The sequence below is a fragment of the Varanus komodoensis genome, unplaced genomic scaffold (assembly GCF_004798865.1).
Source record: "Varanus komodoensis strain SLA01 unplaced genomic scaffold, ASM479886v1 scaffold9, whole genome shotgun sequence".
Classification (NCBI taxonomy): domain Eukaryota; kingdom Metazoa; phylum Chordata; class Lepidosauria; order Squamata; family Varanidae; genus Varanus; species Varanus komodoensis.
This window is the reverse complement of record NW_025336598.1, coordinates 19,348,952-19,365,685: the sequence shown is the minus strand read 5'-3', so window position 1 is coordinate 19,365,685 and position 16,734 is coordinate 19,348,952. Positions and strand designations below refer to the sequence as shown.

The 16,734-nt window shown below is 41.6% G+C and overlaps 1 protein-coding gene across 4 annotated transcripts in view; it reads right to left on the bottom strand.

Moving 5' to 3' along the window:
• Positions 1–15,949, bottom strand: part of FAM114A1 (family with sequence similarity 114 member A1) — a 39,349-nt gene extending 23,400 nt beyond the window's left edge. For 2 of the 4 annotated variants that reach the window (XM_044418418.1, XM_044418420.1), the window contains exons 1-5: positions 15,898–15,949; positions 12,898–13,223; positions 8,301–8,388; positions 1,900–2,010; positions 845–951 (exon numbers count right to left, since the gene is read on the bottom strand). In XM_044418418.1, the coding sequence (XP_044274353.1) occupies positions 845–951; positions 1,900–2,010; positions 8,301–8,388; positions 12,898–13,212 (621 nt within the window). In that variant the 5' untranslated portion in view covers positions 13,213–13,223; positions 15,898–15,949. Of the gene's footprint in view, positions 1–844; positions 952–1,899; positions 2,011–8,300; positions 8,389–12,897; positions 13,224–15,578; positions 15,669–15,897 lie in introns of those variants that run through there. The other 2 variants (XM_044418419.1, XM_044418421.1) reach the window with 2 other exon arrangements.
• Between the last annotated feature and the right edge of the window lie 785 nt (positions 15,950–16,734).

Genomic DNA, 16,734 nt, shown 5'->3' with positions numbered 1-16,734 from the left:
CTGGAAATGAGGAGATGTCTTCTTCATATTGATAACACAAACACAAATGGAGGATAAGAACAACACACCATTGAAAAAGGAACAATGCACCAATAGTATTGCAGTAATTCAACCTGAATTTTCTCCAGAACTTCTGCTTAAAAACAATGTGATCTATTGCCAAAGGAATGCTCTATATTTAAGCTTCAAATGTATTTTCAATAGAATGCCTTAATGTGTGCTCTTAATTGCTCTGTAAAAGGATTATAAACACATTATAATATTTCAGTAGTAGTACTGGAAATTTGAATTTGGTATGAAGGACAACTAATGTGTGCTATTAGCTGAGAGCCAACAATGGCCAGAATCCAAAGAATAGAAATGCAGAAAGAGAAATGTGCTCAAATGTGCCACATACAATGGTGTATGTATGTGTTGCTTTTTTCCTTTCAAGCTACAGTTACTCATACTTAATATTCAGTATGATTTCGGTAGATAATCTTTTGTAAAGGTAAAGGCTTCCCCTTGATGTTAAGTCCAGTCATGTCTGACTCTAGGGGGCGGTACTCATCTCTGTTTCCTAGCCGAGGGAGCTAGCTTTTGTCTGCAGACAGTCTCCGTGGTCATGTGGCCAGCATGACTAAACTGAAGTGCACGAACACTGCTACTTTCCCACCAAAGTGGTACCTTTTTATCTACTTGCATTTGCATGCTTTTGAACTGCTTATTTGCTCACTATTGCCCTTTAATAGTAATATTTTAATTTGTTTGGTGATGTCTTTGTTAGTGATGCCTTTTTATGTCTTTTTGACAAAAACATACACTCTTTTCCTTTTATTTTTTTTTTTTCACTAGAAATGCTCACAGTATTCTGTACAGCATTAGTAATTGTAGAAAACACTCCACGTGATCCAGGAGAAGAAGGTAAAGGTGGGTGCTCCAGAATGCTTTGCTCTGCAGACTCTTCCACATCTTCAAGGAAAAGAAAAAACAAGATGCAAATGATGTCAGAATATGTAAATAAATTTCATGTTAATATGTAGCTGTATGAAAGTAAGCCAAGTTCCTCACCTACTGTGCAGCCCGTGATCTGAGTGGGTATGCAGGCTGCCAGTGAAAGGAAACACAGCTGCAACATCAGGGTGTTTTGAGGGAGGCCTGCTAAGCCACCTGGTTCTCAAATGTGCTTGATGGTGATGGGGCCAAAGAGGCAGTGCCACTGGAAAGAGATCTTACTCCGGTTTAACCCAAGGCTCCTCAAAGCAGACCTCAGAAGAGGCTGTAACTGCTAGCTTCCCACCCATCCACACACCTTCTCCAGGTTATCAGAACACTTTGCAATGGCAGAAGTAGTTAGCAGTGAATGGGGCTAGGAAGCAATTTTACCTGCCTACCAAATGGCAAAGATGGGGTGATTTTTGTTGCCTTCCCTACTGTAGGATGAATTCCATTGTAAACAAGTTGATCTCAGCTGTTAGTAAGTTCTTTGTGGATGCTTCATGTTATAACATGCATTTCCAGTTATTAACCGAGACAGGCATTGGGCTGGAACCATTATTTGTGGTGGAGCAGAATGGCTCCTTACTACCCTGTGGTGGAGATTCTTGAAAGGGATCTCAAGGATGGGGGCACCAAGAAGGGAGGCTGCAAGCTGGCCATGCCTGGGGTGCTGGGAAGGGTTCATTTCTCTGATCTGTGCCATCAAAGTCCCTCATCCTGCCATGCACCAACAGTCCTGGCATCATGCAGCAGACAGACTAATGAAAAAATGCTGCTGCCAAGCCTATTCAAGCAAGAGTCAACAATGTTGTGACTATTATTCTGGCTAAGTCTCTGTGTATAATATGTTCCCTTCACCACCCAGTCCGAGCTAAGCACTGCAGTTTTCCACTGAAAAAAGGACAAGGCATCACTTAGCACCTGTGACAGAGTTCTCATCAGTGTCAGGATGTGCACTTTCGGAAGCTCCTGAGGATGGGACATGAATTCTGAGAGTGGCTGCTTTTTCCTTGACTGCTGTTAATCCATGACCTGCCACAGAACAAAGGCATTTATATACAACCATTCTCTGCACATATTTCTGTATATGTATCTGAAAATCTCAGAGAGAGAGAGAAAGAGAGAGGGAGGGAGAGAATGAATAACAAAATACTGTTTAGTGGGATAATTTAATCAATGGAAAACTTGTGGACATGTTTTGTTCTCTTTTAGCTTTAGCCAGCCCTCTCTCCACATCTGGAATATGAGTAAGATAATGCCAACCAACTTTACAAGGTTTCTGTATAAAATTGCATATGCAGTGCTTTGAACATGCAAAGACACAGTGCAAATGTTAAATATTATGATTGTATTAGAGCAGAGGTACACAACCTTTTGGAACTGAATATGTACTAACTGCACCTATGCCTAGCGAAGGCCATCCCCCAAAACTCAGTGATCAGGTAAGGAAGGCATTAATTAAAGATGCAACCAAGAAGCCAATGGTAACTCTGAAGGACCTGGAGAGCTCCACAGCTGATAGTTGAGTTCTGCTCAACTATTACCCAGATGATCCACAAAGCTGAGCTTTATGGAAGAGTGGCAAGAAGAAAGCCATGCTGAAACAAACCCATATCAAAGCCCATTCAGAGTGATGAGGCATGTGGCAGTCACAAGAATTGTGTAAAAAGGTTATCAGGTCTGATGAGACCAAAACCGAACTTTCAGGCCTTGCTGCATAACATAATTGCCAACAGTACTCTTTGACCTGGCAACACCACCCTGTGGTGATACATGTTGGTGGCAGTATTATGTTGTAGGACACTTTCTTGTCAGAGTCTGGGAAACAGATCAGGATTGAGGGCAAGATAGATGCACCCAAACACAGGGCAATTTTAGAGGAAAATCATTCTGCAAGGAGCCTAAGACAGGAGAGGTTCCTCTTCCAGCAGGATGATAACCCTAAATACACAACCACCAATACTGGAGTGGTTTAAAAACAAGAACATGAGTTCAAAGCCTAGACTGCAATTCAATTGAAAATCTGTAGGTAAGAGTTAAAAGCTGCTTTTTACCAGTGGTCCCCATCCAACCTGACAGAACTGGCAAACAGTACAATATCCAGATGTGCAAAGCTGTAACTGCTGCTAAAGATTATTATTATTATTAAAACATTTCTATGCCGCCCCTTGCCGAGGCCTCGGGGCGGCTTACAACATCAAATAAAATACAAAAAAGATGCTTCTACTAAATATTGACTGGGCGGATAAATATTTATACAATCAACAACTGTCAGTTTACTTAACTGTTGTGCCTCAATAAAAATATTTTGCACCTTCACAATGCTGAGTGTAGCTTGTACAGCAAATGGTAATAATGCTAATGAAACTTATTTCAATTCTACGTTGTAACTGAACAACATGTGCAAAAGTCAAAGGGGGATTAATACTTCTGCAATGCACAATATATCTGGAAGAACATGAATCAATTGTAGGATACTTGAGAAACAATCTAGCCAGATCTGAATGTTTTTCAAACAACCCCAAAACACTTACCAAGGATGACCCTGAATAAATATACTTAGGATCATGCTGCACTTAACACTTGCTTCAATTGGAGAGAATTCATTTTTATTTTATTGGATCACTCATTCTCTTTATTGTTAACAGCAACATGTGGTTAATTGAGTGCAGCTTATAAATCAAAATATAAATAAACATTTTATGAGAAACTACCACTGTGGTAAAATATATCATTATTAGTTTGGAACAAACTGTATTTTCATGCTTCAGTGATATCCAATTAAAACAAGATGCAAGAAAGGGCTAAGAAAATGGATGAGAAGGAAAGTTCCATTTCAAGGTTTTGTAATCCCTAGCTGGAATTTACAGGGTTACCAGGTAAATTCAATAATAACTATCTACCAAAGACCATTATACTCCAACATAAGATATTGCAACAGTGTGGACAAACTACCTGGGCTGGGGGTCGGGTGGGGGCACAAGGCAGCCAAACTGAAAAGCCCAGTATGAAACATTTATTCTTCTGATAAACTGAAATAAGTATGTTACTGTTTTGACCATTAGAATCTATTCTTGACTTATCACAGGTTGGGGCAGTTTTGCTTTCTAATTATGCTGCATGAGGGAGAAGAGAACGTATGTATCAGAAGCATAATCACAGTATCTGTGAGACATAGTCACTGCAAGGAGAGACTTGGGGTGGATTTGAAGGGAGTGGAATGGGACTTTAGCATGGATAAATGGGCTCATTTCCCAATGAAAGGACCCCCAGTGATAATGCAACATTCTGACTGCAAAAATGAGGCATAAGACACCTACACCCCCCATTGATATCAGTGAAGAGTCCTAGATCAAGGTGCCATGGCGGTGGACAGGAGCAGCTGATTCCAGCAGCTGGTGTAAATAAGTCCCAGCAAAAGCATATAGTGCATCCCCAGAGAGTTGCTAATTAGTATGCAGGCCTCAGCCAAGGTTAATAGAAAAGACTTTTACATTTTGGCTGTCTGGAGATTTGAACCCCCATCTGATGGGAGGCCAGGAACTCACACCTTTAAGTATCACTTCTAAACATGACTTTGCATTGTTGTATTGCATTGCATATGTTGTAAGCCACCTATAGAGTCCATGGCTAATGAGGCGGCATATCAATCAATCAATCAAATAAATAAATAATAGAAAGCTCTGTGATAATAATTATAATTATGCTGTAATCCTTGTCACTGTTATGTTCAGCCTGGTTAAATGCAACAGTGCAACATACTTCTAAGAAGCTGCTATCCAAATGATCTTTTCCGTGTAGAAGTACCCAATTTGGAAACCAAAAGGAAGATAATACCAATTGGATTGACATTGGGCTGCATCCAAATGAAGTTAGTTGCACATTTTCCAATGAAGTCAATGGAATTTAAGTTAAGCCACAACTAACCTGTCCCATTCTACTGATTTCAGTGGGAACTAGTGAAGTTCAACTAATGTGGTCTGGATCAGCTTTACATTCTATTTTTAATATGTTTTGTGGATTCTCTCAGAATCTATTTTAATCATTTTTAAAATTGATTTGGATAATCTACAAACATAGCTACTTCAGCATTCACTTCTTTTAGGCCTTTGAATTAGCCTGCTTGGAATTTAATTGTGTTAAATTAACTTTAGGAGATTCTTAATCACCGCTTGCATTGATCTTCTTTGCAATGTTCATTAAGGAACAGTTAATTCTGTACTCACCAATGAATAATTTCATATTCCTTCACTACTTTCCAATATTTTTGAATATGCTTCAAAAAGATAATCTAATCACATTTTCAATTACTGGTTTCTTTGGGGATGCAACTTTTCTTAATATATTTGTTAGACTTTGATAAATTATTAAAACCAGATCAATATGCAATTAGCAAAAGTGCAAGTCCTTAACTGGTTGCAAGTATGTGTGTATATCCAGGTGAGTCTTGTGATCAATACTCAATCTGTGCTTTTGCTAATACATATATACATCTGTTTGTGTATATGTGCATGTATGTATATTTGCATATATGTCTGTATATTTGAAATGTGTGTTTACATATGAAAAGATAGAAACACACATGCACATATAAAATTCTAGATTTTATATAATCATAGCCTCTAACTTTCATCAGCAATAGCAACAGCAAAACATCCAGATATTCTGCAGAACTCAGCTTCTCCATTCCTCAAGTTGATTGTTTCACAAAACTTTCCAGAAAAAAATAGGTCTATTAAAGAATGTCATTTGTGATTTCATTAATAAAACAGTTTATGGACAAATATTTTTGCAGATCATTCATTTTACTGACAGCTCTGCATTTTTAATAAAAATGTATCCAAGCTTGTAAAACAGTATTTAAGGAAAACCACTTTGTTCTGCATAACAAAGATAGTTATAGCAATTAAAATAATTAGAAAAAATGAATTGCTGCTTGAAAACATTGCTAATGAAATTACTCTCATTATAAACTAAACACATTAAAAAGATAATGCTGGAAACAGAGAAACCAGGCATTGCAAGATCAATCCAACAGTTCAACATATATCAGTTTTACCTTTATGAAATCAAGAGCTTTTTCCTGTTAATCTGCTACATCTACTCTTGTTGCAGAATTTATGTCTGAACACCACACAAAGAATGTTTCCTGTGCTGCTTTTAGCACAAACATAGAAGAGGACATTGTATTTCCTTTTGCTTTCACAATTAAATGCCACCTTTTTGCCACACTAAAAAAACTTGCCTGAAGCACCATTTAGATACAGAAAGGAAAGTGGAAGGTTATGTTGGCTAAAGGACTGATAAACAATTGTGAACATGGAATGTTGAACAAAGACCAAATCTCTCATGTAGAAAAGCCTTACAACTTTTAAAAGGGTAAAATCCTTTAATTTGAATAGAGTACCAGAATGATAGAATTGTACGGTTGGAAAGGGCCAGGCAGCCATCAGGTCCAACCCCATGCTAAGTGCAGGACTCCAAGCTAAACCATTCCTCTCAGATGGCCGTCCAGTTGCATCTTGAATTCCTCCACTGTGGGAGAACCCCCCCCCCCATAATTGGTTCCATTGTTGTACAGCTCTAACAGTCAGGAATTTCTTCCTTCTATTCAGCTGGAACCTGGCTTCCTGTAACTTGACCTTATTATTCCATGTCCTGTACTTTGGGAAGTTCCTGGCCTTACTCTATGTGACAAGTCCCTGAAGAGTGCTATCCTATCTCCCCTCGGTCTTCTCAAGGTTAAACATGGCCATTTTTGTTCAATCTCTCCTCATTGGGCTTTGTTTCCAATCCCCAGATCATCCTTGTTGCCCTCCTCTGAACCCATTCCAGCTTGTCTGCATTTTCTTAAACTGTACTCCAGATGAGGCCTAACCAGTACTACATAAAGGAGTTTTGGAGTACTTCCCCTTTATCAGGAAGGCCATAGCTCTTCTTTTGGGACAAAACTGAGCCAAATTATGAATTGAGTACTTCTGCCTTTTGTAATCTGTTATCTTTTTGCCTTCCACATTGAGAAGTTTATTTATTATTTATTGATTACAAGCATTAGTATCCTGTCCTTCCACACAAGTGCTCAGGACAGTTCACATAGTATAAAGCTCCATTTCTTTTCTATGTCTTGTACTTTGGACATACATGAAGGAGGCTGTTTTGTTGCTTTTAACCTCAGTTCATTCTTTGCTTCAGCCTTCGTAGCTCCATCCCTGCAATTCCGTGCTACCTGCCTGTATTATTGCTTTGTAGCCTGGACTTCCTTTCACTTCTTAGACATGTCCCTTTTTCATTTTCAGATCATCTGTAACCTTTCTGTGAAGCCATGTTTGTTCACACCCACATGAGTGTGATCACACAGATCAGACATAACCACGTACACAATTGTTCTAGTGCAATATTTTACTAATAAAGCAAGATACAGAAAAGTGGTGACTGAGTAAGTGGCAAAGCTGCAGTAATGCAATTACCAAGAAGGGGACAAAACAAGGGGCTGAAGTTCTGTTGCCAGATTTAGTGGCTTTACTTTGATTGCTAGTACTGATTCACCAAGAGGCTCATTTGCAGCCCAGTTAACTTGAAGTACTGAAATTTAAATCTAACTACTTTTTAAAATAAATGGTTTACTGATCAGATTAGGCGGGACTGAGTTGTCTTCTGAAAGATGGGTTCACATCATATTTGTTACCTGACAGAGTGAAACCGGTTTTGGCTGCTACAGAGGAATAAAATCAAGGTGTTTGATTCTATTCTCACACTGAGGCTTTGAGCTTTTCATAATCCGTAAGCTGGGGAAGCTGCTTCTTCTCCTGTCTGGATAAAGGGGACCTGCAACTTCAAGAGATGACCACCAGCATGCAAGAAACAGCTATCAAAGAATCAAGCTCCATGGAGAGAGATTTCATTTTACATATAACATCATAATCAATTTCATTTCTATACTGCCCTGTAGCTGAAGCTCTCTGGGCAGTTTACAATATCACCTCAATGCAGGCAGTTCACATATACTAAGATTTGCAAAGGGGTTGGTTATCATGCGATGTGTTATGGGTTAACGTATGTACATAGCATATGTGAACCAACAAAAACCAATCCAACAGCTGCTGCACTGTTTCTTCCCACCTTTTTTTAAGGCTAATTTAAGCACTGCCAATGTAGTTGGGTCTACTGCTATCCCAATGTTGTTCCTGTTTTGTTTGGCCCTGTAAGGGAGAGAAGAAGCATTTCACAGTAGCTTTTTCGTCAAGATACTGTGCCTCAAAAGCAGAAATCAAAGCAATTATATTTAATGTTTATATACTGATTTTATGGGCTTGGATACTTAACAACTGTGGCAGATGCTGTTGAAAGCAGCGATTTCCCCCACGATCCCCAGGTTGTCCATCCACTTCCTTTAGGTGGTGTATCCATGTGCTGTAAGAAAACAAACCATATATTAAGGACATAGTCAACCATTAGCGTTGTTCACATATAGCAACTGACATTTGGAGAAACAGAAACACCCCCCCCCCGACAGTACTTCAAGAAATACAGCAAGATGGGTTATATTTCAGAAATGGAAATAATTTAGAATATTCTCAAAGAACCTGGAAAAAAAACTTTGCTGCCAATACTGAAGCATACACCATTCTTCTTTTACTTACCAGTCTGGCGTCAGTAGGAACATAGGTGGAACATGGGGAGAAAGGATGCTAGGAGTCTTGGCATATCAGTATCGGAACTGGTAGACTTCCCAAGAGCTACTGCCATGAGCCACCATGCCTTTCCTTATGGCACAGCGCAGAGCAACATCCCTGGGCAAAAGAGGAGGGGAAAAGGGAACTACTTCTGTCTTCTCCTGGTAAGGAGAGTGTCTGGGTGGTGTGATGAAATTTTTATGTACCTCTTAATTTTCATGGCAAAAAGAGTTCTCTAAAGTATCATCTCCATGGTAAAAAATGACTGGCATTGCTTTCTCAAATGCCTGGCCCTGAGAAGTTTGTTCTTCAAAGCCAGGCATTACAGGAGAGGTATCCCTAGAGATACCTTTCACCACATGATTTCTGCTTCCATAGAGTGGTCTCTTCCTCCTTCATCTCTGTCCCAAAGCCCAGCTCACCTGATTCCTCCCTTCCCTTTTCTCCATGCAGAGAGAGACATGGAACATTGTTCTGTGTTTTTCACTTCTGAGCGAAACTTTAAGAATATCTTGAAAGCAACAGCTGCAGGAAATGGACTTGTAATTTTTATCTCCTAACCACTTTACCGGCCAATTTTACAGTGGTTTGGCATTGCATTTGAGGAAATCTTGGAGTTTCTTTGGACAGCTCTCTAGTGGCTGAATCAGAAATGTTGATTAACTTTCCTCAGAGAACGGCTTGCTTATTACTACAATAATGTATGCTTACAATGCTGAGTTGCAGAAGAATGTCAGGTATATATTGGGTAGATTTCACCAACCTGGCACCTTCCAGATGTGGAGGACCATAACTCCCATCATCTCCAGCTAGCATGGCCATCCATACAGGCTGGGGTTGATGGAAAATTATTACTACTATAACATTACACTGTTTCCAAGGAAACAAAGGTGGTTCACAAGGTTCTCTTTCTCTCTCATTTATCCTCACAATAACCCTGTAGGGGAGGTTAGACTGAGAATCCATGACTGGCCCAAAGTCACCCATGGCTCAGCAGGGACTAGAATCTGGTTTTCTCAACTTCGAGTCCACCACACAGGATATACAGTCCAACACACGCTTTGCACTGTATGCTATTTATTTTTTTGTTAGGCTTTTTATAATCTGCCTAAAGAATAGTTCCCACTTGAGAGACTAAAAATAATTAACACTGGAAAGCCCCAAGCTGGGGAAGGCCGTATTAGGGTATACCTTCTGCTCATACAGGCCATTGGGTGAGGTTTATGCCCTTTATCCACTCGCAGTGCTACTCAGAATCCTCCTAGAATCCTCTGCAAGGCACAGGGGTTCCTTGGCAGACAGGTCAGTGTAGAAAGGGTACCCGGAGATTTGGCAACTTCAGAACTGCTGCAATACAGCATTAAGAAAGCTAAAAATCCTATAACAGTGTATTAGGGGGAGTTGCCTTTTTTCAAGGCTTCACATTTTGACTGAGCTTTAAAAGCTTTGGCTGATATATTAGTTATTTACATGCATGATTTTCTTCATGCACTATCAGATGGAACAAATGTCAGATGGAACAAACATATCCTGCAGTCTTTGGTTTGCATCCCTTTCATCTAAAACCAATCAGGTTGTTTTCAGCTTGCATTCTAGGATGAAGAATTAGCTAAATGCCATCTGATTAAAACAGACTGCATTCTGCTGACCAGACCCTCCCCACTGACAAGAGCAGCTATTGCTGCTGCAGTAAGGATGAGCAATACTCCCCCACCACCAGGCCTATGCTTCCACCTTTTGGTCAAACTCTTTAAATGTCATGATACTGTAACACAAAGACGAGTTTAATCATACACATGAAAGCCAGCATTTATCTCCCATCTTTGATTCACTCCTGCATAACATTCACTCCTATTCTCTAACTAGGGCCTAAAGGCACACAGCGGAAATAAATTGTGTGGAATAAGTAACAGTTTACGGGGCGCAGATAGGCTGAACTTCTAACAAACGCAGAGGCAAGCTACCAGCGTCACTGAAACAGAAAAGTCCAGCTCCTGCTTGAATTCTCCCACCAGATATAAGCCAAACAAGGATGCCTTCTTCCCTTGGTGCAACTCATATGGATCCACCTACTGAGAGCAGACAGTCAGTGTATATCTGTGATCAGTTCATGCCAAGGAGGCATGCTTTCCACACTCAGTGACTGCAGTCTGCAGGGGAGAAAGCTCCGTATCAACTCCTTGCTGCCTGTCCGCATTTCCAGCGGAGACTTTTGCCAGATGAAATACTGTCTGGGATCACATACCACAATAACAAACCTTTGACTATTGTAATTGGTTGGTTGTTGCACCACAAGACCTCACTTGCGGTTGCAACAATTTGATATTGTGATCAGCAACCACGATAAGGACCAAAACTTTGTTGTTGGGTTTGTTTGACTCAGGGTGGGTTACCGTGAGTGAAGTCCAACAACAAAGCAAGCTGTTCCGCTGCTGTTCACAAGCAGCTAACCAATGGGCCTTCTGATACCACAAAAGTATCTTAAGCATCCATGTAGCAGAGATCACTGCTGTTACCGAGTCTGTGTGTCACTGTCACAAGCTCTAGGGGTTTGTGGTGGTGGCACACAGTGGAGACTCGCACCACTGGGTCCTGAAGCAACCCATCTCCGCTAAAGATGGGTTGCTTCTCTACTCAAGCTCTGCTGTCACTGCAAGTAGTTTCAACAGTGCCAGAGAATGTCCTCTTAAGTTGGTGCCCTGTTTCTAATTCACCACTGGATCAAGATGGGACCTTTCCAGCCAGTGGCATGTGTGCATGTTCGCTCTACTCCATCGCCTTGAGTATGCGGCAGTGGCGTATAGTGCAACTGTCATCCATCCTAACCCATACCACTCTGCACTTGGGGGCAGCTGTATGCATCAGGTTGGGCTTCTCTGCCTGTTGTTTGAGAACAGAGCTCTCAAGCAGCAGGGTGAGATGATATCTTTGCCACAAACTGCTGCCAGGCACTAGTTGGCAACATAGAATTGATATCAGCGAAGGCTCCTGCATCTTCACCATTGTACAGTACTTGTGCCCAGAAGCATAGCAGAGTCAAGCTCCAGTCTCTGACGCACCAATGTGCAGAATGCTATCTCAGCCACAGCTGGAGGCTGACCCATTGCACTTCAGGGCATACCCTCCATTTGCACAATGAGGACACTCTGACAACTCCAGTGAGCCGAAATCAGTTATGATCATAATTGTCAGAAGAAAAGACTTGTTCCTCCCTGTAGTGTCCCCTGGAATACTGCGAGGAGGAATAAGGGGGAAGGAAAAGGGGGAGGAAGCTAATCACTCATGATGAGTCTGATCATTTATTGGGCTCATCTTGGATACTCGGGGGGTTCCACCACCTCACTGTGGTATATGCCAGTAGACTGGCATTCCATGTGAACCTGGTCATTATGCTGTTACTACTGAAAGTCTTAGTTTTCAAAACTAAGGGAACTGATTAACTGGATTTATTTTTTAATGTATGGATTCTAAAAATTATTCAGCCTATATGTATATCTAATGCTATTAACAACAGAAACAGTATTGCATCATAACATTTTCTGTTTGCATTTGGGGGCATAATATAGTAATCCCTGGTTTTCAAAGAAAGTATTCCAATAAAAATAAAAATGGAGGCAGTTTTGAGATATATCAAAACTGAGTAATACTTGAATGCTGATAACCAAAAATAAAAAACTACAGAGTATTCTGAAACATTTTGTCTTCACAGAAACCAATGATGTACAATAACCCACACTCAGAAGAATGCAAACACTTACTTTATAGACAAAAGCAGTTTATTGTTTCTATTACAACTTTTTAAATGCAATGCCACCCTCACCCTGGAATGGCAATGCACATTCTTCTAATGCATTACTTTCCCTCTATGAATGCAAAGAGATGACATTATGCCCCATTCACCCACCCACCCAAAATTAGCCAGAATAAAGAATGGTAAAGCCAATTACTAGGAAAAAGTGTGACAAGAAGTTTTGCATGCACATGCTTTTCTTCATCATAAGGCAATGAAGATGTAAAAGGTCCAAGGGTATATTAAAACTGAAGGTAAACATTGTGATAAACATTGGATAGCGCTGTTCCAGATGGTAAGCTTGCATCAAGTTCTCCCCATCTCTCTCTGCAATGAATTGAACTCAACACAGGGCTACTGAACTAATGAAGGTCCAAAACTATCCTAACTGGGCTACAACTGTCAGAACATTATACCAACATAATTAATAATCAATGGAAAAAAAGCATTTCTTACTGGGTCACTCTCTTCATTCAGCTCTTCAGATCCAGGTTCTGGTTCAAGGCTCACAGATTCACTGCACTCAGAAATAACATTCTCAGCGATGTCTCCACTGGAATGCTCCTCATTCAAATGATGCTCCAAGGTCCTCAGGTCCCCTTCTGGTTCACTGCTGGTCCTTTCAGAAACTTGGCCCCTATCATTTTCTGGGGATACTGGTTCTGTCTTTTCATTGAGCATCTCTGTGTCAGAGGCTGACACATGACTGTCTGGTTCTGATATTTCTTTGTGTTCCTCTTCAGTTAACATGGCACCTTCTCCACCAGACATTTTTTTTAATTCTGCAGGATGAGAAATAAATCTATGTATTTGCAGTAGGCTATGTAGTAAACATTTGAACAACAGCAACATCTCCTCATAACTGAAGAACTACAGAATGTGAAATGGCTGGTTATACATCACCGCACCGTATCTTAGGTTAATTAACCTTAGGTTAACTCCTGGGTTGTTTAGCCCTTAACCCATTGGTCTGGATTTGCATGCCATGCTGGCGACCTCCAAAGTAGAAGTATCTCATAGGTATCATCATCATCATCATCATCATCTGTATGCTGCACCCATAGCCATGCGGATTTCTGGGCAGCTTACACTCCATTCAACAACAATTAAAATAATTCCAAACAGACAATTCATAAAAATCAATAAAATAAACACAATAAACTCAACATTCATTTCCTAATAAAACCATTTGAGCAGTCAAATTAAACCAACCGTTTAAATAATAGTGTCTAGCAGCTAAAATTCTAACATGGCAGCAGCAGTAGCAATAAAAACCAGTATCATTCTACTACTAACCCAGTATCATTCTACTACTCACTGAAATATTTGTGAAAAAGAAATGCTTCCAATTGGTGTCCCCATGAACTGCGAATTAAATAACCCACCATCCGTCGCCATAATATGTGATCCAGGTCACTATATTCCTATCGATCTAGGCCAGGGGCACAGAAATAGGTTGAAGTGAAGTAACCAGTGCTTTTTTTGTAAAAAAAAAAAAGGTGCCGGAACTCACCTCTTAGGGTCAGTCACGCTACACATACATAAACATAATGGTCACCGCCGGCAGTAAGCACTGAGCGCGCGACCACAAGACCGATCCCAAGCTGAGCAGCGTCCCGAGCCTAACAGCGCCCTCCCGAGCAGCACCGACACACACGCAGCCCGCAGGCACTATTTTAATGCTGTTTGCTGCCGACCTGCTACGCCCGACAGGGCGATTCACAATCACATGGAAAAATCCGTCAAAAAAAGGTGCTGGAACGCCATTCCGGTGCGTTCTATGACAAAAAAAAAAAGCCCTGGAAGTAACTGTTGTGGGATGGACGAAATCTCCTCTCCTCTTAGGAACAACTGAGTTCCTTTCTTCACATGGTACTTTTGGTGGACAACAAAGCCACTCAGATGATGTTCGGCAGAGTAACTACTCTTCCCAGTACCAGCTGAGCTCCTGCATGTACTGCCCTGTTCACCCATGGAAACTTGCACTGAGCAAAGCTATTTGGCCAGTGCCAGGAAGACCACTTCCTCTTCCTGATGTGGGCTGAGTCTCCCACCACGTGCATTGCCATTATTACCTTTGAGAGGAGGTTGGTGATAACCATTTCAGACCTTTTGATTTTGTTTTATAAAGACATTTTTATTCTATTCTATTTTTGCATTTGTTTACCACCATGGCCTGGCAGTTCTTCACTGCAGCTCTAAATATAATTATCAAAGATGTCATGATTGCATCAAATATCATAAAGTGGACTCTAGACCATGAAAGCTTATGCCGTACAAATGTGTCTGAATTTAAGGTGTTACAGTGAGTTATTTTTACTGCAGTGGACTAGCATGGCTATCCCCTGGAATATCTTATCATGAAGCAACTTGTATGGCAAGGCAAGGCAAAGTGGAGAAAGCGCTGGGTTCAGCGCCTTCATCCTTATAAACTTCCATATTAGGAATTTCACCTAAATTGTACATAAATAGAGTATACATGAATAAAAATGCAGCTATCTGCACGGTTCAAAACTATGTTTTGAGCAACTATAAATTAAGACACTCCTTTCCTTGCATTCGACTGACATCTGCTGATTGCTAGCTATCTATGCAATGGTATTCAACTTCTAGCCATTCTTTGAAAGCAAGGGCCAGTTCACACAAAATGCAAGGGAACAAAAGGGCATTTTAAAGACATGTAGACGTGGCAGGGATTACAGACTAGTCTGAGTTTGACATCCCTTACCTCATCGGATACTCCACAAAACATATTTTCAGTGCAGCACTACACATTTTTACTCAGAAGCGCCACTGAATTCGATGCGACTTACTTCCAGGTGGACAAGACTGGAGCCTTAGGTTATCTCTCTCAACCAGTATTAACGTATGCACTACACCTACACTATTATTTTTGCATCCACAGTCTAAAGTGGCCATCAGGATTGCAGAACCGTCCTAGCGTTGCATTTTTCAGTAATTCGAATTGCAATTGGTTGTGATCTGCCCAGAAAACTTCGGTTACTGGGCAGATTAAAAATGTACTAATAAATATGGGGAAAGTAATAAAGCAACAGCCTCCAACTTCTGTCTTTTAAAATGTTTCGAACCCACAAACCCGCCGTGCCTCTTTTTGGCAAGAAACAAAGAGAACCCACCTCCGCACGCGCGCGCGCACACACACTCGAGCGCGCAGGACGGACACACACACACTTTTTTTGATGGGGAAAAGACAAGGTGAACAATTATGGTGATCATTCTCGATCGCACCAAAACTCCGTGCAAAGAGACAAAAGGAGAAGAGAGACACCGTCCCTTGCTCTTCAGAATTAAAAAAAGAAAAATAGAGCAGGAAATAAAGCGAAGTTTCTCTCTTGTTCTTTAGGTGCAAGGAAGGCGAATTTTAAAGAGATTCTCTCGGCCAGAAGTGGTTGAAGGGGGGAAAAGAGACAAAAAGAAGCCACATTGCCCCCTTACCGCCGCTGTGCCGCTGCCTGCAAGCCTGGCCCGGCGCGCCCCCTGCACGGTCCGCTCTCCGCCCGGCCAGCCACGTCGGCACAGGCTGGGAGCGGGCGAGGGGCGGGCGGAAAGCGCAGACAGGGCTGTGCTCTGCTTTGTGTGGCCGTCTCGTCAGAGCTCATTCTGGCCTAGGGAAGCCTACGGCCCGCTAAGGCGCTTGGCCTGCCTTACGATGACCGGCTAAGAAGAGAAAAAGAAACGGGGCGGGGAAGGGCGAAGGCTCGCGGCCGTGTGGCCCTTCCCGCGTGACGGAGCGGGCAGAAAGAGCAGGAGAGGCTTCCTCGCCACTGCTTAGGCGTTCCTTCTGAGACGTTGGGGTTATATTTAAGGTTTGAAGAGAGAGGCACATTAGTTCTATTTCTTTGTCTAGCCTCCCTGCATGAGAATGTTGACCTCCGAAGTTTTGAATGCCTTTTTCGGCCACTTCACTCCCTCCAAAAGAGGTAAAATTGGCCCGCGGAGAACTGTTTTGCGTGTGCGCGGAGCAGATACTTTAACGCAGCGCAAATCTAGGCATATTGGAGGAGCCAGGAGGCACTACCCTAATAATCCACATAACTGGCCCTATACCGTCTGCTGCAAGCGGAAAGGCCAGCATGGTTTCCCGCTCCCACCTCCTCGTGCATTGCATTTACAGTAGTCTAACCTTACTCCGCATTGGCAATAGGACAGCGTATACATAACCACTGCTGAAGGCAACAGACTAGTGTAAGGAGTGCAGGACAGTTGTTTACCTGCCTAATTCTAAGAGAGGTCTTGTACCTGTACGAGTTCCATCTCTCTAGGGTTCTGGTC